The following is a 23,113-nucleotide window of genomic DNA, read 5'->3' as shown; positions in this document are numbered from 1 at the left end:
AAAAAGAGGTTAATTAATGCCTGACTAATTTTATTCAACGCAAACATCCTACGTACTCAACGTTTCATTGCAACCATACGGTTAAATAGGCCTAATGCGGTCAAGTTTACAGGCTTTAAACCCTCTGTTGTTGCTGTTCTAAGTCGGGAATCTGATTGGACGACCGCTATCCACTAATAACTTCCTGGCTGAAGAAGAGATCCGCTGATAGGTCGAGAGAGCACGGAGGCGGGACTTACAGTGACTGCCTGAAAGGCAATATTGCCCGTGTCGCCATTGAGACCGAGCGCATAGTTGCTATGGTGGAAATTATTAGTTGAAGGCTAGACAGTGTTTACCAACGAGAAAACACAACAGTATTAACACGGTCTTACTTCAAACTGGCGTATGTGTAAGCGTGCGTTTATAAAAACGTCGTTTCGTATTCGCCTATGCGCTGCTGACACTTCTTGTTCAGGTTCTTTGTGTGTCGACAATGGTTTGTTTTTCTCCGTCATGATCTCGGATCGGATCGTTTTAAATGCATGGTAGACTTGTAATCACTCTTTTTTAATCGACGGAGGTCTGTTTGGGGCGGAAAGAAGGGAATAGGCAGGATTTCAGCATTTAGACAACAAGGACTTTGGACAGGGAGATGGGAAATTGTCTAAAATCTCCCACTTCGGATGATATCTCCTTGCTACACGAATCGCAGTCAGACAGGGCCAGTTTCGGTGACGCAAACGATCCGGATCAGGAACCGCCACCTCCATATCAGGTAAGCTTTGGAAAATCCATTCAAATAAACAAAGTAGCTCTAAAATAAACCAACTTTCCTACTGAGTAATACAATGAGTGTTTGAAGCAGGTTGTCACAGTTGCCCTGCTATCATTTTGATACAAACACTTACATTGCTAGACGTATAATTGTATTTATATGGTATTATCAAACGAATTATACATCAGTTATACTGGCCACGTCCACTGGGCTCCGTCTGTGTAATTTAGCTGTAGACAGTGTGTCGTACTAAATCCTCTTTGTTCGACACACAGGGTCTGGACATAAACTTGGCCTACGATACACGACATGCCGTCCAGACAGATGGACAGCCTGTTGTTTTATTTTTCATAGCCGCCTCTATGACGTATTTAGCCACCGTCTTTATTGCGACAAAGTAACGCATTTGATGGTGACGACATTTGTTTGGAATTCTGTCATGGTGACGCCATATGATGTAATTCAGTAAGGGCTTTTCCACTTATTAACCAATGCTAATTTGTGTTGTTTATAAATATTATATTTTGTGGATATTAAGTTTGGTTTCAATGGCAGACGTTTATCATATGCCATTTCGTGGGAACTGGTTTTGACTGGATGATGTCTTTGTGTTGTGATAATCCAATGCTCTGTAAACACTGTGTGCAATAAGCAAACAGTTTATGGCGTGTCAGTTTGAGAAAGTAGAACATGGTATTGAACGGACAGGATGTCAAAGCTCTGTGTTAGTTTGTAGAGATGTTTGATCTTTGTTGCTGTGTTTGTAATGAAAGTGGAAGGATTTACAGACGGGTACCAACTATGAACCATTTATGTGCAAAATGAGAAGAACCATTCAAATGCGTTCTGATATTTGACACAGACAATCCGATATACATCTAAGACAATAATGTAGGCATTTCCTCATAACTGCTGTGATGTAATCATGTTATAAATCTTGTTACATAAAAGCCTTCTCTTGAAGTTTAGGATGTTCTTTTAGTCTTAATGTCGCTTGAGAAGGTACGTGCTGGGACGTTTTGTGCCATACCCCTTGCTCATTCCACTAATCATCTGAACTGACTGTGGTCTAGCAACAATCTGCCACTTCCTCCTCCACATAGTTGTCTGGAAACTGCCTGAATGTTCTGATGGGTCTAGAGATTTGACTCGGAGGAAGCCGGCCATTTATAATGTACCTTATACAATCCAGAGGCAATGATTACCAAACATTTTGTTGTTTCAGAACATGTGTGGTGATTTTCGACTGCTTTTTGTATGTCAGATGGTTAGCATTAGGGTCTTGTTTTGTTTGCTTTGCCTGCTGGCTGCTGGTGTTTTATTTTCACTCTGTACAGTGAAAGATGCCGTGATTATATAAGAAGGAGCAGCATCTGTGGGTTGTTGTTTCTTTGAAACTTTCAAAATGAATTTCACAGCTTAGCTCCAGGGTTGAAATACAAACAGTAAACACAGTGAAATCTCTCTCTCTCTCTCTCTCTCTCTCTCTCTCTCTCTCTCTCTCTCTCTCTCTCTATTTTCTTGTTTTCCAAGAGGAGGCACCTTTCTGCTGAACACCAGCAAAAACTGTGCTCAGCTGTTCTGTTTTGTGAAGTTATAGAGTCTCTTGGGTGCAAGATCAGACGAGGTTGTAAAAAAGCAGGTTAAAGCAGACAGAGCTGGACCTAATTCACTTAGCTCCACTGCTGCTGTGTGCAATATTCTGATGCACATTTTTCACACTCTCATGAGTTTAATTTGTCCGCTATCAATTTCTGTCAGACAAATTAAATGGCTTTTTCTGCAAGATCACGAAACTTTATCACGAGTTCCCCACATCTTAAATGATGTATTCTGTTAAATCAGTGGTTCTCAAACTGGGGGCCCCAAGATGGATCCAGGGGGCCACAGATGTTGTGGCATAGATTTTATGCAATCAAACATCAGAAAAATGACACCACCAACCAAAAGAATTGAGGTTCCAGCATTGTATAACTTAATGTTTTTGGTTTAATTAAAATTCTAAGTTTAAGATTATACATCTTTATATGGGGGGCCGCAAAGCGATGCACTTAACACAAAGGGGGCCTTACAACGAAAAAGTTTGAGAACCACTGTGTTAAATATCATCAAGTTAAATGTCATTTTTATCATATTTTCTTTTGCGCAGTTTGGAAACAAAAGGCTTTGGTATCTCACTAGGTAGAGTGGTGTGTTAACAATGCAAAGGTCAAGGGAACGATCCATGTGTTACCTTTACTGATATAGGCCTGGTTTCACAGACAAGGCTTAAGGCTAGTCCTAGACTAAAATGAATGTGTTACCTGTCTTAACTGAATATAACTTGCCCAGAAATGTCTCAAAATATTTCAGTGCCATTGTTTTGTCTCAAGATGCACACCAGTAATGTATGTTTCTAAGGCATTTTTATAAAAGCGACGTAAATATCTTAATTCAACTAAACCATAATCCTGGTTTAAGATAAGCGGGCCTTTATGTATGGCTTGGCTTGTATGAACTTTAAGTCGCTTTTTAAAGGGTCTGCAAAAAGCATAAAAGTAAAAAAAACTAATATTGATTTTGTATATTGTTTTTTATAGGTTTTATACTATAAAATGTATTTTTATCATTAATTTTCATAGTCCCAAAGCTACAATCGGTCATTTTTGTCTCTATCGCCCTCTCTGTTTGAAACATAAAATCGCAGGTTACTTTACGTACTATCTTTACATGGTTTTAAAAATAACTGAAAACCCAAGCACTTATAAATTCTAAATCATTATTATAAGTTTACAGTTGTCAATCTTGGTAAAGTAAGGAGACCGTTTTCAACATGTATTGTTTATCTACTTGCTTATTAACTTATTTTTTGTTTCTTTTTAATCAGAAAAAGTGACGGATTGCAGCTCTTAGATTAAAAGAATTTGGGAGTGTAAAATGGAGTAAGTCAGTCAGCGCTGGGATGAATTTAGCCAACTGCTGAGAGTTGTATTCTCATGGCACAACCAAGCCTATTGTCAGAATGTTGGACAGACAGGACGTCTGTTTGAACCACGCAGTCGACAAAAATGCACAGCCCCCTTAAGAACTAAACCATTTTCAATCTCAGCGCATTCCTCCATTGCCTGCCAAAAATAGTTGACGTCCCCCACCCCCAGTCTCAAGTATGTGCAGAAAAATTGGCCTGTTACTGGAAATAAGGGAAGTTTAAAAGGAATCTCTAAAATGCAGTAACAAATGGAGGTAAAATGATCAAATGTCTTATAACTGTCTGCCATATTTGTAGCTTCCTCTATAGGCCCTGAAAAGTGAACAAGAATACATTTTTTGTCCAAATCAAAAGACCTGTTTTGATAAGGCTATAGTGTTTGAATTTTGCAGTGATAGCAACCTACAAATGGCTCTGTAATGCCTAGATAGAGAAAAGAATTGTACACTTAAAATCTATATCAAACCTTCAGTATGTGGATTAAAGGCTAGTTTCCTTTGTCAGTATGTGAAGAAGAAATTTTAGCGGTTATAGTAAAGCTCTCATGGTTCCTGGCTTTCTTTAGTCTGCTACGTTAAGAAGTATTATCATCATTGTGTAAGGAGCTCAGTAGATTTAGCCCAGTTTCACACCGGGTCTCAGATGGAGACTAAACAAATGAGAACAACTCGATTTCATAATAAATCTGGGATCAGCTTTTGGTCATCTGTGCAACAGAACTTCAAAAACTGTACAAGTAAAGCTGAACTAACCCTACGGGAAAAGATGATGATGTAGAGACAGGAGTGTAATGTGAGCTGTCTCTCTCTCTCTTTTGGGTAGCAGCTGACAGCATTTGCTGACTCGTATGTGAACCTGAACATGGTGAGATAAGCATGTGTGTGTGTAAGAGAAAGACAGGAGCCAACATTAGAAGTGATGGAGGTTCCCTTTAGTCTAATGGGCATTGTCCTGGCTTCCCTTGTCTATGCTCATCAATCGATTTGACTCTATGGTTCTCCATCGGTTTACTTTACTCTGTAGCAGCTAGGGCTGGGTATCGATTATGATGTTCCCATTCGATTCCGATTCACAAGCTCTCGATTCGATTTAATAATCACAGATTTAATACAAATCCTATAGATATTTCTAAAAAAGATCAGTAAACATCAGATTACAATGGTGAATTAAAAAAATGAAATGAAGAGTCACAAACCTGTATATTAAACTTTAAACACACTTGGGTATATTGAAACAGAACAGTCGCATGCCTTGATCAAACAGGATCAGGTTATTTTACATTTAAGAGACAGTATAACAACACGTCACAAATTTAGCTGTTAAGAGAGGCTGCAATCATGTGAACCGCTGCCTTTTATGTGAAGGTGATGTTAAATTCGACGACACACCCGCATCCGCCTAGGGCTGTGAAATTAATAGAAAATAATCATTGTAATAAAGCTCAATAAAACGGAAGGAAGGAGGCTGGGACCGGCGAACATTTAAACATTTTTAATTCAAAATAAATAAACACTAAACAGCAATGAAACAGGCCGGCAGCCCCTCACGGACGACTGCCGGTGTTGTGCCGAGAAATGCACCCCTTCCAGATTCTGCATCTCCTTCAATAACACGATGTCCGATTGGCTAATTCTAACCCCTCCCCATACCTAATCCTAACCTATCCCCTAACACCTAATCCTCACCCTAACCATTGTGGGGAGGGTGGGTGCATAATTTGGCAGGGGTGCATTTCTCGCCATTACACCGGCCACATAAACCATTTTAAACAAAATTTAACTAATGTCCGGGCCCGGTCCTCTCTCGCCGTGTTCTCCTGCCGTTCGTCCTTTTATGCTTCCGCTCCTCCGTGAGAGATTCGAGGCCGGAATGACGCCCTGCTGACACTCATTATCAATCGCGTCCCGGTGCCGAAAACACACTCCCTGCCAGATTATGCACCCCCCTCCCCACAATGGTTAGGGTGAGGATTAGGTGTTAGGGGAGGGGTTAGGATTAGGATTGGGTGTGGGGAGGGGTTAGAATTAGCCAATCGGACAGCGTGTTATTGAAGGGGGTGCATAATCTGGCGGGGAGTGTGTTTTCGGCACAACACCGGCCTCGCTTCTTCCTCCCACGGCTCTCGTCACGCCTCCCTCGTCACGATCATAATCGTCAATTTTGACCTTCAACAATTACAAAAACAAAATAATTGAGGTAAAACGATTATTGTGCCACATTCCATTTTGCAAGAATGCAGCGCACCCCCTTCCTTTACAGTGATTCAGCTGTGCTATTTCTTTACATTTATTTTTCATTTGAATTCACAGTTTAAAAGCCAAGTTTTTTTCTATGTGGTTTTAAAAGTAAAATGATTGATCGTGTTGAATAATCGGGATCTAAATATTGGCCAAAATATTCATGATTATGATTTTTGTCATAATCGAGCAGCCGTACATCCGCCATGTAAATTAAGCAATGTAAAAGAGAAGTGACATCTAGTGGAAAGTAGTAGCAATAACATTAAAGGAACACTCGACTTTTTTTGGAAATAGGCTCATTCTCCAACTCCCCCAGAGTTAATAATTTGAGTTTTACTGTTTTGGAATCTATTCAGCCGATCTCCGGGTCTGGCGATAGCGCTTTTAGCATAGCTTAGCATAGATCATTGAATCATTGACCAGTAGCATCGTGTTCAAAAATAGAGTTTCAATATTTTTCCTATTTAAAACTTGACTCTTCTGTACTTATATCGTGTGCTAAGACTGGCGTAAAATGAAAAGTTGCGATTTTCTAGGCCGATATGATTAGGAACTATACTCTCATTCCGGTGTAATAATCAAGGAAGTTTGCTGCCGTAACATGGCCGCAGCAGGCGCAGTGATATCACGCAGCGCATGTGGAAATAGGCTTACTTCCGTCAACATATCCAACGTGACCAACTGCTTGCACAAGGAGTGTGCCGCGTGATATCACTGCGCCTGCTGCGGCAACTGGATTTGCGGCTTTTGAGAATCAATATCGAATCGACCGCATAAAAAAAACGATTATTTAATTTTTTTATGTTTTTGCCCAGCCCTAACAGCAGCTTTCTAACAGGCTTGTGAAGAGCTGACGTCACACAGAAGCCAGACAGCTCAAATGACGTGAAGATCTCCAACTTCACCATTTCTTCTCATACACACATTTATATTAAAAAGAACTTGTGTTGTGTCATGTTGTGCTTGGAATAATGATGGTGGAAGTTCTTAAAGGTCCAGTGTGTCATTTTTTGAAGGATCTATTGACAGAAATGCAATATAATATACATGACTATGTCTTCAGAGGTGTATAAAGACCTTACATAATGAAGCGTTATGTTTTTATTACTTTAGAATGAGCTATTTCTATCTACATATACTGCGGGTCCCCTTGCATTCGCCATGTTGTTTCTACAGTAGCACTAAACGGACAAACTGCTCTAAAGAGCGCATTTCATAAATATGTTATCTCCTTCAGCAAAGAAGTGAAAGCATGACGACATCATAGGCCTGTGTCAGCCCCCGTAATGCTTCTAAATGGGAGGGGTGGATTGAGCCGTTGCAAAGATAGTAAATATTGACAAGATGCGCCAATGCCATTACAATGAATTGAGTGGAATGCAACACTCAATATGGCCGCTCCGGCGAAGGAAATCCCACCTTCCAGCTAAAAAAGACTGAGGATTGTCTGGGGCGGGGTTCTCTTGAAGTGCTTGTCAGCCTGTGTGCATGCTCAGTAACCAAAGCGAAGTTGAAAAAGGTGATTTTTAGCACACTTTAAGCTTATGAAACAAATGTTATGGTACAGTTCATGTAAGTTTTAAACTCTGTTATGTTGTTTAATTGGGGTTTTAGCAGGCGATTGTAGAAATATCAGTATTCCCCATTTACGTCTTGCTAGAATTACGTAATAACTGCCCGTAGGCCAACATGGCTGCCGAGTGGCACGAATTCCATAGTACACGGTCTTTGGCCGTTGGTTGCTAAATTTCATACACCGGACCTTTAATCATTTTTGGAGTAAAATGGTCATCTCCTTCACGCCTGATTTCATGCTACAGCTAACATTTTAGGTATCCTAAATGCGTTAACCATGGTAACCATTGTTGTTTTGGTTTTAATTATTAAAACCATAGTGACCACAAATGTTTCATTGTCTCAATATTGTAACCATAGTTTGTCAATACAAATGCTTATCAGTCTGCCAAAGAACTACGTTAACTACAATTTTACTGTAATAAAACCATGGTTATATTTCCTAAGCGCAGTCAATCCGTATTTTCACACTCTGTATATAATTAAACAAATATTCATGCTTTTTTTGGCTCAGTCCATATGTACATTGATTTGTATATATGTATTCAGTTTGGATTTAAAGTGACAGTGCTCCAAATTATGTAAATTTGCCAGTTAATCCATTGCATGTTTGAGAATGAGAGGGAACAAACATGAGAAAGCTTGAGGCAAAAGGAAGATCTTTCTCTCCTCCTAACACGGCCGTTACGCTGATTTCTTATGAATAACGGATTTGAAGAAAGGTGTTGATCTCTGTGAGGGGAAATCCATGTGGTGCACAATGAAAGCATTCATAGGAGGTACACGTTTGCAAACTGCATAAAAACAGTTCTGATGCTTCCAGTGTCTGACACACTAAACATTCAGCTGTTTAATGTCCTAAATCTGCAGTGCCAAATTGCACATAGCGCAACCGAAAATAAAACTGTAAATAAACTGTGGCTGTAAGCAGATGTGTGAAATGTTTAACCCAATAGATTACATTTAGAAGCACGAGTCAAGATGTGTGTGAGCATTTGTGTATCTGAGCAGCGAATGTGTTGTTTTTGTGTCACTGTGTTATTACATACTGTGTAGTAAATGTGTGTTCCTGTGTGGTGGAGATCTGGTTTTGTGCTGAGCTAGTACACACTGTTTCTGCACACTTGGCTAAGTAGCATTTAAACAGCTGTTTGTTTAACCTTCCTGTGATAAGAGTACATCTCCTCGGCCTACTCGCTTCTAAGAAAAGTGGACACATTTTTGTGTGACTGGTGCAAACGATGATGTCGCCAGATTTCTTAGTCTTAAAGGGGTCATATGACACGGCTAAAATGAATACTATCTTTTGTTTTAGATGTAATTCAATGTGTATACACGATTTAAGGTTAAAAAACGCTGTATTTTCCACATACCGTGCATGTTTGTATCTCCTCTTTGCCCCGCCTCTCTGAAACACGCAGATTTTTAACAAAACTCATTGCTCTGAAAAGCGAGGTGTGCTATGATTGGCCAGTTAACCAGTGCGTAGTGATTGGTCGAATACTGCAAGCGTGTGACGGAAATGTAACGCCTCTTACCATATTTGGAACATCAGGTTCCAAAGCAAATGTACTGACAGGTACGCCCACCTTACTTACGTTTACATTTGGGCGGTCTTAGTCAAATCATACCACGAACTGACGTAGATTTGTGGGGGTGTGGTTACACGAGGCGTTTCAGGCATGTCTGGTTGAGCATTCTCTTTTAGATAGAATGCATCTTTTGTTCCGACACTTTCATTTTTGCAATTTTACGTGTCAAATACATGCATGAGCAACTTATAACACACCAAAGCCACAGAAAAACACGTATTCGTGCCATATGACCCTTTTAAATGAAAGCGGAAATGCAGAGTGATCGACACAGACAGAGACACTATCAGAAAATAAACAGTTCAAATGTTTCTCTTGACCTTACAAAGCTTTTCATCTGAAGGAGTATATGTCTGGTTCAGACTTCCTTTATCGTTAATGTCTTTTGAAGGCAGTCTAAATTGGTTGACATATTCTGTCTTTGTCCACTGTGAAGGGTGGTTGTCTGAGTCACGCTAGTCTTGTTTTGGGTTGATCATATGACATACACACGCAGGAATTTGGCAAACACAGATGTCATCGCTTCTGTGTTTCTTGTAAAAGCATTACATTGGCTTGATTCTGATGAAGATGAGGGCATTGGTGTCACTGTTATCAGGAACAACATGTTTTTAAAGGTGCTGTGTGTATTTTTTGGTGAATCCTTTGACAGAAATGCAATATAATATACATGACTATGTCTTCAGAGGTGTATAAAGACCTTACATAATGAAGCGTTATCTTTTTATTACCTTAGAATGAGCTATTTCTATCTACATAAACCGCGGGTCCCTTTCATGGAATTCGCCATGTTGTTTCTACGGTAGCCCTTAACGGACAAACTGCTCTACAGTGCGCATTCGTAAATACATTATCTCTTTCGGCAAAGAAGCAAAAACATGACGACATCTTAGTTCTGTGTCAGCCACCGTATTGCTTCGAAAGGGAGGGGTGGAGTGAGCCGTTGGTTTGCATTTAGGTCTGTGTGCATGATCTCAGAGCCAGACAACCCCGGTGAAGGTTTGGACTGTTTTGTCTGGTCCAGTGAGTCTAGAGAGGGTGTGGTGCTTTTAAAAGCAGAGCAGAAATCGGACCACATGATGGTGTGTGTGCTCTAGTTCTTAGGAACAGCCAGAAACTGGACAGCGTGCTTTGTTTAGCCACCAAAGCCTGCCAGACCAAACAGAATTCCCTCGCTCAATAGCTCTCGTTTTATTCCCCCCCTCCTCTTGGTCTCGTTTGTCTGTTTCATTGCACCGATCAAATCATTCTCTGTTGTGCGCACTATGTTGACTGAGGGCCTGATGGTGTAATTGTTGTTCTCGAAAAAGCAATTTAACAGCGACGTCTCTAGCTTGCCGTTCTTGGCAAGTGCTGCCTTCACAATAAAGAAGTAAGAAAGCAGCACATCCAAATCCAATGATCCTGTCTGCCAAAAAGATCCCATCTGTTTTTAAACCTGCATCGACTTATGATTTGATTGGAATATCCCATAATAATAATAATAATAATAGAGTTGAGGGAGTGGTTCAAAAAAATGTTTATGAAGGTTCATTTGGTTTCAATGTAGAATTATAATTCTCCGAAATAAGTAAATAACTTTACTCCCTAAATATTTGCGTGGTCGTCTCTAGAACTTTGTTCTAGATCATCAGATCTAGATTATGGTGACTTGGCTAGAGGCCACCTTGAAACCAGATGTGTCTAATTTCATTAAGGGTTACAGTTTAAAACAATTTTCTGTTTGTTTCCTGTGTAGTCGACACGTTTATCCTTTAAACCCCATCTTTGATCATCAAAACTGCATATTTAGACATTTTTTCCAGTGGGGCACTATTGACATAGTAGGGAAAAAGTACTACTATTTTAGTCAATGGGGCCCCAGAACTGGATACCCACACTCTTCAAAATATATATATTTTTTGTGTTCGAACAAAGAATTTAAATACAGGTTTGGAACAACTTGAGTGTGAGTATATGATGACAGAATTTTCATTTTTGGGTGAACTATCCCTTTAAGAAACATAAACCAATACTGTGATTTTGCGATGTGATTTGGGAGATGAGGGTTATTCTTTAGGCAATTTTGGGGGTTATGTGGTGCAGAAATCGCACTCTTCATTTCCAAACAAAAATGTGTCTACTCTCAATTTGGGACGCACTCTTTGTTCGCTTTCTATAAAGTAAACATGTAATATATAACCGTGTTTGCACTTCTGGTTAGATATTAACTACATTTCATTAGCTCTGTATATGTTCTCTGTGCAATAACAATAAACTAATCTAATCATGGTTATCAAAACGTTTACGATTCCGTCCCGTCACAGTTCTGTCATGCTTCCAGCCGGACTCGCACACACACTTGCTGAATCAAAAGAATGCTGACCGCAGGATTGTGAGTGTGTTTGTGTCTGACATGCCGTCAGAGAGTTTGTGCATGCTTTCAATTTGGTTATGCATCGAGCCGATCCAGTAAGCGTTCTAGTAAGCAGTATAACCTGTCGGTTTCAGTGTCGTCATGTGACTTCAGGACAGGGAGAGCCAAGATGGTCGACGCACAGTACCCTAAACCTACACTATACACTGAACCTGATCTCAAAGCTCACCTTTAATCTGATCTGAAATCAGAACTGGGCTAGCGACGTGACACGGTTGCTTTTCCCAGTAGCACCGCCCAAGCCTCAGGCCTGGTTTCAACAGCATCTGTTACTCACCTGCCTGTGGGCTTTACTCCCCTGTGTGGAAGCCTGTCCTACTTCTGAATAATTGCCATCGTGGTGTGTGTGCATATATCTGGATGTGGGCTATTTGTTTATTATGTATCAACTATTGATAGATTGGCACTGTGTGTGTTTGTTCTGAGCAAATGATGTGCTGTTTTGTATTGTTGCCCATTTACCATGAACATGAGTATTTACAGATCATCACTCATTTATATGTCTGTTTTAGGGTAAATATGAAGGCTGGGCACAATGGTTAATGTCTTCTAAAGCACATTGTTAATGCCCTACCTCAGGTGTAGAGGTAATTGGATGTTGTTATGTGGTAATGGTATGACAATAACGGCATTATTTTGTATTTCAAGTGCACTAAAATGTGTCATGAGGATCATTCACGCTGACAGCATTTGCAGTGCCGAAGCGACCAGAAATCATTTATTTTCAATGAGAGCTGGCAATTTGCTGATGTGAGTGAAGTGATGATGAGATTTGGGTGTTTTGGCGAAGTTGTGAGCATGTTCAAAAAGGAATTGTTCACCTAAAATAAAAAGTCAGTCATTTATTCAACCTCTTGCGTATTCAAAACCTGTATGTGATTCTTTCTTCTATGGTACACAAAATAAGATATTTTGAGACTTTTCAGGTTCAGATGCATTCCAAAAAACGTTTAATTGTGCATGAAACGGATGAGGTTCTTTTTTCTAGATTTTTATATTTGTATACATCTACAGTATGTAGGTTTTTGCTCTATAATGAATGTAAATAAAAGTCATTAATAGCTCTTGAATTTGCAACGGTGTGTAGCAGTAACACAACGTTTTGTAAACGGCTTTTTAGCAGTGACTGCTGAGCAGGATCCTGTTTGAAAGGAGACTATTGTTCCTTTCTCCCATTCATAATACCCTTTGGACCCAATATGGCCCCATTTGAGCTTTTCACCTTTAAATGGTGCAAAAAGAGACAGATCGCCCTCTAGTGGAGCTTTGGTTGAGCATCTCTCCAATATTAAAGTATTAAACATTTGCGCGTACAAGTGTGTAGTCAGTTCTGGGTTAGCTTGGTCATATATGACTTTGCAAAGCCCGCTAATACTCAATGTGATTCCAGGTTTTTAATAATATCATCCATATCCATGAAATATCATTACTGTGCTTTGGCATCTGCTGGAATGATAGAGCCGTAAGTTTGGCTGGTTAGTCTCTTTTTAAGTTTTTCGGAGGGAGCATCGATTTGAAAGTGAGTTGCTCGATGTTCTAATTCTATATGTATGTTTTTAGGAGCAGATCCATGTGCCGGTTTACCACCCGACTCCCAGCCAGGCCCGGCTGGCGACCCAACTGACCGAGGAGGAGCAGGTGCGGATCGCTCAAAGGATCGGCCTCATTCAGCACCTTCCCAGAGGTGTCTACGATCCAGGCAGCGATGGCTCCGAGAAAAAGATTCGAGAGTGAGTGATCACTTTGTGCATCTGTCTGTTTCCCACTTGCGCACAGCATCTTTCAGTGTTTCATCCATACGTAGCATGTATTGTGTATATACAGTATTAGATTCTATTTAAATGATGAGTTTATAGCCCATGGTGGAAAACCACTTTTCAAAATTCTCTAAACTACCCAGAAGTCTTAAGCATCCAAACATGACGCAGGTCTAAATTCCCATTTTGTGACATTTAACAGTCCAACATCATGTGTGGTGTTGCCTATCCTTAATACTCCTTTTTTTGCACAGGTGTGTGATCTGCATGATGGACTTTGTGTACGGTGACCCCATCCGGTTCCTTCCCTGCATGCACATCTACCACCTGGACTGCATAGATGATTGGCTGATGAGGTCCTTTACGTGTCCATCTTGTATGGAGCCCGTAGATGCTGCCTTGCTCTCGTCCTATGAAACTAACTGACTACTGCCTGATTTCCCAACATCTTATACACACAGCCCTTGAGTCCCGTTCTCACATTGCCCCTTTGTACACGGAGACAAACTGTGGAATGGTGTGCCTGTGGCATTATGGGATGGAGGACCTAAGAGACCACACTGATCATTAACCTCTCCTGTGTTGTCCTGCTGGACAGGTAAACCTGCAGGAGCCGTTTTGCACCCTTACGACTTTATCATGGGATTCCTTCATGAATGACACCCAGATGAGCCGGTCACGCACCATTCCACAGTAGCAACACTTACACTGGAAGGAGATAAACCATCAAGAAACATACTGGAACACAAACAACACGTCTTCAACATTCAGTCGATATTTCTTTTTTTCCTAGTGTGTTTTTCATAAAGGGCTCATTTGGTTTCTGCCGAAAGCGCAGTGGAGCGAAACAGCAAATGGCATTGCACACATATATACACACCTACATATATTCAAAGAAAGAAGAAGAAAAAAACAGTACATTTTGCACTTTCTGATATTATCCCGGCTATACACACGTGCACGCAGGAATCATCCCTTTAAAACTTTTATTTAACAATCTTAAATTAGTTTTTGAGTTTGTATGTTTGTCTTAAACTGCTTTAAAACTTCTGCCTGCATTTTTTCAATTGTTTTATGTTTGTTATTGTTTTATTTCTGTAGTGGTTGTGAGCACCCAACCTGAATAGAGGGTTTGTTTGTCAGAATCACAAGAGCAAATACATTCTTACACCGTTTCCAAAGCAGACAAGGTCTTATGAAATGTGGCTTTTAAATCGGTTCCATTCACTTCTGAGTTTTTGAACACTTGATTTTAATCTTTATTGGTGGCACTACCCTATTCTTCAAATCGAATTGGTCCAAATTTGCTTCACAAAACAGTACGACATCATAGCTAGCCAGTAACAGAAATGAAATATATCTGATTGGCTTTTGTTTTTATTCACTGGAAATTTGTCACATCATGCTTTAGGGGACACAGTAAGAAATGGCAAGATGCTTTTTAAAGTGGCACAATGATCTTTCCTTTTGTCATGGACTTTACAAAATTCTGCTAACACTATTATGTTAGATTTTCATGAGGTTTCAATTAGCACTAAAATAGCGCTGAAGTTGTTTGGTCGCGATGCCTAAAGCATTAACGGGTGTTGACCAATTTTACTGTAAAGTATTTCTCAAAGAACATTCAAACTTGTACTGCATACAAATGTTAAACATCTGGTGTTGACAGCTCTCAGGCATTGGGTGAACTAAATGTTAAGTTTTTAATTTTGTGAAATGCTTTGTCTTTTTCCTCTACATAGTAGATTGAAAATCGCCACTGTTAGTGTAATAACTCAAAGAAAAAATGCATTTACAGACAAAACACTGAAGGTCACGTTGAGGTCATCCAGAGTGTCACCCGTGATATTAGTATGACTAATGCAATATAGGCCATTTTGACACATGAAAGTACACATATGAGTGTACTTGTTTCACCTTTATTTACAGTGTGTTTGTGTATTTCAACAGTATATTTTATTGTTTTAAATTGTATTTCCGAATACCAGATTCTTTGAAAGAAGTCTTTATGACATCATAAGGGACTCGTAACCTTAAAAAAATAAACACATCAGAATCTTTTGTTCGGTTCAGTTGAATACGTTTTTCCCCTTTTGTTTATTGTGTGAAAAAAGGATACACCTCTAATTCAAAGCGAATTAAATTGACAACAGGCACTCCTGCTGGGATTAAGATGATCACTCCCAATTTATTATTTATTGCCAATAAACTATTTTGGCGTCCACCTGCTTTACGTTTGGTGGAATTATAATCAGTCCTCTTTCTTTCTCTCTATGACTGTAAAAGAAAGCACAAGAGAGAATTGAAAGCGAATATCTTAGATTTTATATAAAGATAAAAGAACGGATAGAAATTCGAACTGGCAGTGGGAAACGTGCCTCTTCTCAGTGCTTGATATTATCAAAGTGAGGCATGAAATCGGTCCCCTTACTCAAAATTGAAGAAAATAAGCTCTGGTGGTTAGTGGCTGCTATTAAAGTGAAGATATGTTTTTCTTGTGCTTAAAAACATGCCTTGTGTGGAGTGACTGTATGTGTATAGTTAATGAAGTTGGGGTTAAGTTCTTCATAGAAAATCCATTGAGCTGTTTTTTGCACAGTAGTTTAGTTCTAGTTTTTGTTTCCTTGTTTTTTTGGCCTCTCCATACAACGTGGAGCTCCATTGCCTTAGACAAGCAGGAGACTTTTGGCTGGACGTCTTGGGCCGGCAGGGGCTCTACACCAGCATTGGCAGGATGGAGTGACGTGTGACCGATTGGAAGTAATCGACAACGGGTCCATGGACCCCGGATCACGTTCACAGACACTCTGAGACATGTTATCAATGCAATGCCATACATAAAACTGATACTCCATGATGTGCTGGGAGCACATGGACATGATCTATGATCTGTTTGTATGTGACACGTGTGTGTAAGGCTGTGTGAGTCTCCCGTTTGTTACTCTGTGAATATATATACATAAAAATGTATGTATATATAAAGTTATGCATCTTATCTGTACTACAGGCAAATAATAAATAGAATTTATGCTATGGAGTTTTCTGTGTTTTTATTTTTGTTAAACCGCAAGTTTCTGATATTAAAGGTGTGTTCTTTGTAGCCATATACTTGTTATAATGTTTAGCTGCTACTCATGTTGATTTATTTTAAAGTAAATATGTCATTTATACATTATAAACATTCAATAATATAAGCAATATGGTTAATAATATCAGTCAAAAATATTACATATAATAAAGTTTAAAATCTAAATGGCATTTGAAATCTGATCTGTTATCTGTAATAATTATTTAATGATAAACTAGTTTAAGATGTAGCACGTCACACAAACTTTCTGTTCTTCATATTCTTTCACGTCATAGCGTCACAAACCCTGCTCAATTTTTTTTATTGCCAAGGGTAAATACAAAGAAGTATAAAGCTTAACGTTAGTAATTACACATTTCAAGCAAGATTACAGATACAATACATTAGAAAACAAATTATTATTATTACTTTATTAGTCCCTTTAAGGGAAATTTGTTTTGGGCAATGCAGGTAAAGCTGTACAAACAAGTTCCAACATAAATAACAATCACCCATAAACAAAAACCCTCACACAGTCCCATCCTTTGTATTTGAGTTCAACAACCCTATACCCAGACGAACAAAAGAGTTTTTATAACGGTGGTATCTGTACCTTGGAGTACAAAAATGTTGACCAGACGGCAGTAGTTCAAATTCTAGATGGAGCACATGAAAAGGGTGAATCATTTTCTTTGCCTGTTTCAGCACATGCTGGTTAAAAATAGACTGAAGATTGGGGAAAACCCACAGACCTACCACTTTCATTGCTGTACACACCAAACCATGCAGCTGAGATCTAGCAGTAACTTTCAGTTTACCAAACCAGGCCACTAAGCATACAGTAAAATCGATTGAATACAGGCATGATAGAACAATAACATGACCCTCTGAGCAACTCCAAACAGTCTGAGCCTTTGAAGAAAGTAACATTTTTGTTGCACCCTTCTCCCCAAGTTATCCACATGCCCCTCCCAAGAAAGTTAAATTATTATCAATTATCAAACCCAAGTATTTATATGAAGCAACCTGTCTAACAGGCTCGTTGTTAATCTAATCATGATGGGTAAACGGTTGCCTAACAATTCCTGATTAAAGATCATTTCTTCCATTTTGCTAACATTAATTACAAGACTATGTTCTCTACTCCATGTAACAAAGTTTGCAATCTCTAGTCTGTAGTATAATGCAGAATATCCTCATCCTTACACAGACGACCTAAAAATGGGGGTCTCGTCTGAGAATTTAACCACAATATTCCCCTGATGGTGGCTCCTATATTCATTTGTATACAATGTAAATAAGAGTGGTGAACAAACGCAACCCTTGGGGACACCAATACTGATAGATCTGCACTCAGAAAGAGTCTGCTTGATTCTAACTTGTTGGGTCCTACCAACAAGGAATGCATGGAACCATTTAATGATATAAGGGTTAACAGCCATACTCTTTAGTTTGGAGAGCATAAGGTGTGGCTTCACGTTATTAAAATCAAAGCTCAGATCAAGAAAGAGCAGACTGGCATACGCTTTGGGATCCAGATGTTTTAAGACATGATGCACCACAGTAATCGCACCATCAGTGCCCCTGTTCCTTTGATAGGCGAACTGATAAGGGTCAATTTGGTCGTTAACCTCCTCCCTAAGCCTCCACACCATAATCCTCTTCAAACACTTCATAACAATGCAAGTTAAGGCAACTGGGCGATAATCATCGTACTCTAGAGGACTGGGTCTTTTTGGAACTGGTATAATAATAGATTTTTTCCAAATATGTGGAATAGTATGTAGATCAAAACACCTCTGAAAAATATCCGCCCATGCGGGGGCTAACTCTTCTGCAAAAGTTCTCAAAATAAAAGTAGAAAGACCATCCGGCCCAGTTGCCTTTTTTGTGTCAAGACCTTTAAAAACCTCATTTGAGGTTTAGATACAGAGTCATCAATACATTTGGCCCCCAATGTATCACTACAGTCATAAGAATCAACATCAAACCTGCAATAGAAATCAGGTATTTGCTCATTGACACCATGCATGTTCATCAAATTACAAGTAGGTTGAGAAAAACAACAATAACAAAAAAAAATCCCGGAAAAACAAGGAGAAATAAATTAAACAAGAGCGACAACGTCAACATAAAAAAAATACAAGAAAGAATTATTCAGTAAAACAATAATAATAATAATGCACAGTTACTTTTAACAGAATATTTTAAAAAATAAGCACAGGTCTAAAGTTTTATTGGCTTTGGTGTTTTTAGAATATGAAAAAGCCGGAATGTACTGTTGAGTTTCCTTTTTAAAAGCAATAAAGCTAAGCTAGAACACAGCTGCAGTAGCATTGTGCGTCGCTAGAGAGCGCTTACTGACGTTTATTCAGGCAGACATGCACTGCCTAGTCACTCGTGTTGTAGGCTATGTCCAGTTGTTGCAAAAAGTCTCCACAATGTTTTAACTTTGTTTTTTTTAGAAGACACTCACATTTGGCAGCAAATGGTAAAACGTTTATGGTTTCGAGTGGCTAAAAGTGTTATTCAGAAATCGAATTTGTTTTGCTGCGTGATGGCCATCACCGACACCGGTGTTTTGGTACCAGTTTATTAGTTAGTATTGTACGTTGTGTATATTTAAATGGTTTATTTACACACTGTTCACACGTGCATGCATTTTACTCCAGTTCAAATATTTCTTATAGTAAGATCATTTCTAATCTTATGTGTTGGGCCTAAGGTGTAGCACTGGACCTCCCTCATCAAAACGCCAGGGACACGCCTCTGACAATGACCGTGGCTACATTTCATGGGGTAAGTTTTCAAAATAGAAACCTGCTGTTTTAAGACATTTTAAGATATAGCTGTTAAAAAATGTATTGGCTAGTTAGGCAACAGCTTTGCAGGTAAATATGAACAGTAAAGCAAATACGCAAAACTGCATTTAATTTAAATTTGAAATAGGGCTGTCACAACGTGGCCAAAAGAATTCACAAAAAAAGATTCATTGTGATAAAATAATTATTTAATTCTAATTCACCTTTATTTTAGTTTATTTTGTGGCCAATGAATTACACTCAAAATACTACAAGTGGAAGAAAGCAGAGAGTTTGCAACAATTGTGAATCAAAATATAATGTAACACCTCCACCTACTATGTTGGAGTTTCAAGGAAATACTGGCATTCACAATATTATCATGTGTAGTATTAACACGATATCAGTAATTACGGTTATTAATATCATGGTTATTGCCAATACTGATATATTGTGACACTCCTAATTTGAAATATATCTTTTAATTTATTGCTGGACCTTGCCTTATGTATGCAATTGTGGTATTATTGCATTTGCTTGTTGACTAAAAAGCACTTGCAGAATTGGATGTGTGACTCAAAACCTTACAGATAAAGTCCTTGTTAGGGTCCATATGAAACAATTTCCTGTCATTTCATACAAAAAATTGCAATACATTTTCAACACATTCTGAAATATTTTGAATGTTATGAGAAGCAAATGAGGGCCATTGGTATGCTGCAGATCAGCCATGTCATCTTTCAGCATTGCTAGACACGGTTGAGCAAGCAGTTTCACAAATTCATGACTTTAGTAACAGGGACACACCAGAGCACATCAAAGCAACCTGGGTAAAAACGTTGCAGAGTTGTGTGCGTTTATACTGAAACACTGGCCATCATATTTGTATCACAAGCCTCCGCCTGCAGAATGTGGTAGGAAGCAGGACTTGTATTGAGTTCCGTCCTGTCAGTCATTTGCAACCACAAATGAATTCTCATGAAAATGGGAAGCAAAATGCACAGCCGTCTTTCCCAAGTCTGATAAAAGTGGCCCTGTTGATTGCCCAATGTCTCACCACCACAGGGCTTTTGGACATATTGTATCACCCTTCAGTGGGAAAGCAAAGCTTTCAAGTGGCCCTCCACCTGGTAGCTGCTCACACAAGCTCTTGTAATGCTCATAAATTACAAAGCAGGAAACTTGTTATATTGCCCACAAAATCAATGGCGCTTTGGCTGTAAAGCAGCGGGTGTTTTATTTTGTGTTCTATATAAACTTTCAACCACACAGCAAGACAGTTCTGAGCTGTTTTATATTATCATTATTTGTATTTGTACATTACAAGAAGTTGTATGCACACACACTGTTGTATTGGTAGAGAAAAAACACTTCTGCTTAGATAAACATATAGAGATTAAAACCAGATGAATGTTGTTAGATGAATGTTGCTTTTCTGTGTCCTTCCAAGTACCCCTCACATACAGTAGTGGGCAAAAGTCACTGGAGGGCATGTTTGTATACAATATTTATATGGAGCGTATGGCAAAAACACAACTTGGTTAAGGTTTTTATTTGACAAAATTATTTGGCAAACAGGTAAAATGCAGCAAATCAAATGTAGGATTTATTTAACTACAAAAGTGCATAAAAAAAACAGAAAGCTCACAGGAAATAAAGCATAAATTGGCTATAATTAAATAAGTTATTCATATTTTGTTGCTCCTCTTTTCAGCAGTCATCTTACTGGGTCTTGACATAAGCTTTGTGCATGTGTAATTTTAAGACAAATCTCCTTAAATTCTTCCCAAAACTTTCATTTGCAATCTAAACACAAATTCATGTATTTAACAATTTATTTGAATAAAGGACAAAGACATCCATGTTTCAAAGTTGAACATCACTTTTGGCCTTTTGGCCGTAAAATACATTCAGCTATGGTCATCACATGTATAAAATTTGCACACATAAGCCATATTATTTTATTTTGTTTTCTTTTCTTAAAAAGACTTCAAATTTAATGAGATTAATCCTGATTAGTTGCTTAAATCAACACGTTTTACAAGAGTAACAAAGCCAAATCATACCTTCTGGAAGCTGTTTATTACCCCTGGGGTATATGTGTCTCCAGTTGATAATCACTGCTTTAGATAACAAACAATACTTCATTTTCTCTCATATTTTGGTTGGTGCAAGTATAATAAGGATTTTGACATTCAAGTGGGACAGAGGCAAAATATTGCAGATTGAGCCATTAGGGACAGCAAAAATACATAATAACCTCTTGGCCCAGGCTGTGTCAAGTGTTTGTGAAATGCAGATGGAAAAGTCTGCCTCATGACAATCTCTAATGTCTCATTTTATCTCAAATCTGCCCTCATAGTGGGGCAATAACTACAATATCGAAATTTGTCTTTGTGTGACCCATTCTGGGGTTAAAACAGCATTATTCAAGATGAGGATCTGTTTTACAGAGATTCATGTAAGCAGAATGAAGCCTGATCTAATTTGTTTTACCAGTATTAAAATAATATAAAAGGTCTCTCCAACAACGTGTTAAAATAAGATCAGTTATGTACTTCACCCTTCTCAAAAGGTCAGAGACCTCAACACCAAATGCAGAAAAATTACATTATTGATGTTCTTAGCGTTGATATGCTACGATTTATTAACAATATAGCATAATATAACAAATTTATCACAATATTATAATGTAGGGCTAGCTAAGATTTATGGACGAACATTTATAATGTGGCTATGTAAAGATAACTCGGAAAGACATGTAATGTGGTCTTCGTTGGCATAATAGGCTATTTTATTTATATTTACAACTGTCTATCCTTTTATTAAAACATTTATTTCTAAACTGTGACAAATTTGCATTTGACTTTCGTTTTTAAATAATATAATGCTATACATTCAACATTACACATGCTAGTTACACGAATGTCTATTATTTTTTAACTAACCCACACACAATTCTTTTAATGATTAAAAAGGTTTTCTATTTCAAAATATTGTTTGCAATCTGTTGCCTTAAACAAGTGCTAAACCGTGCAGAGACATTTCTAAACAAGTCTTTGAAACATATTTTCTAGAGTTTACACACTCATTTAGACGCGGTTTATTTACCTTTTCATCGATGACAGCCGATAAACACTCGTGTTGAGAGTTGAATAATAGCCAAATGTATATTTGATTGGGTTTAAAAAAATATTGGGCGATAAAGAAGCGCGCGTTTTTACGCAGCATGTGTGAAGCCGTGCAACCAGGAAGATGATTTCATGACATCTCCAAAATTCATAATAAGTACGTTTTGAAAGCGCCGACGATTTCCCTATAAACGATATGTCTCGCATTTTCTTTCACAGTGCGTTTGGAGAGAAACGTGACCGTTTTTACACTGAAAGCGCCTGAATTTGAAAATCTTGGCATTGCTCACGGCACTGTTTCCTCCCACCGATGTAACGGATTTCTGTTGCAGCTTCATTGCCTGCTCGGCTATGAAACCCCTCACATACAGTCACCATTTTATCATTTACTGCATCTCATTTTTCTATTATACAAAGGTCATAATAGCATTCGTTTTTACGCACGAGCCACATACATGAGGACGCGCGTCTTTTCTAAGATGATATGGGCACGTTATTGGAAATGGATTCGTGATTAAACGTTTCCATTCACTGAAAGTCGTGGTCGTGTTTTGAAATGAATGACTGCCATACACCACAAGTCAAAATATTTGTTTGAGATTACTGCGAGACGGTTGGAGAGACAAAAATAATGTGCCCACATGATGCATTTGCATTTTACGGTCCTTTTTATTTTTATTTCATTGTGCATGCATTTCTTTAGCATACATTCGATATATATTTAATATGTTTATAAAGGTAAATGTAATTGTCATCAAATGAATCAAAGGACCGTGGGGAAAATGTATTAATTTACTTTCGCTTTTTAA

General features: G+C 38.5%; 1 protein-coding gene across 1 annotated transcript; it reads left to right on the top strand.

Annotated features, from left to right (window-relative positions):
- Positions 1-258: 258 nt before the first annotated feature.
- rnf11b (ring finger protein 11b) lies at positions 259-16,332 on the top strand. Its single transcript, XM_057356985.1, has 3 exons — positions 259-757; positions 13,109-13,278; positions 13,560-16,332. The coding sequence occupies exons 1-3, from the start codon at positions 635-637 to the stop codon at positions 13,729-13,731; spliced, it is 465 nt and encodes a 154-aa protein (XP_057212968.1). The 5' UTR covers positions 259-634; the 3' UTR covers positions 13,732-16,332.
- Positions 16,333-23,113: the final 6,781 nt, after the last annotated feature.

Source organism: Triplophysa rosa, linkage group LG17, assembly GCF_024868665.1.
Source record: "Triplophysa rosa linkage group LG17, Trosa_1v2, whole genome shotgun sequence".
Classification (NCBI taxonomy): domain Eukaryota; kingdom Metazoa; phylum Chordata; class Actinopteri; order Cypriniformes; family Nemacheilidae; genus Triplophysa; species Triplophysa rosa.
The sequence above is the reverse complement of the archived record's forward strand: the minus strand, read 5'-3'. Positions and strand labels throughout refer to the sequence as shown.

Coding starts and splice junctions, on each gene's coding strand:
- rnf11b (XM_057356985.1), top strand. CDS start 635: ATGGGAAATTGTCTAAAATCTCCCACTTCGGATGATATCTCCTTGCTA. Junction 758..13,108: donor AACCGCCACCTCCATATCAG/GTAAGCTTTGGA, acceptor GTATGTTTTTAG/GAGCAGATCCATGTGCCGGT. Junction 13,279..13,559: donor TCCGAGAAAAAGATTCGAGA/GTGAGTGATCAC, acceptor TTTTTTGCACAG/GTGTGTGATCTGCATGATGG.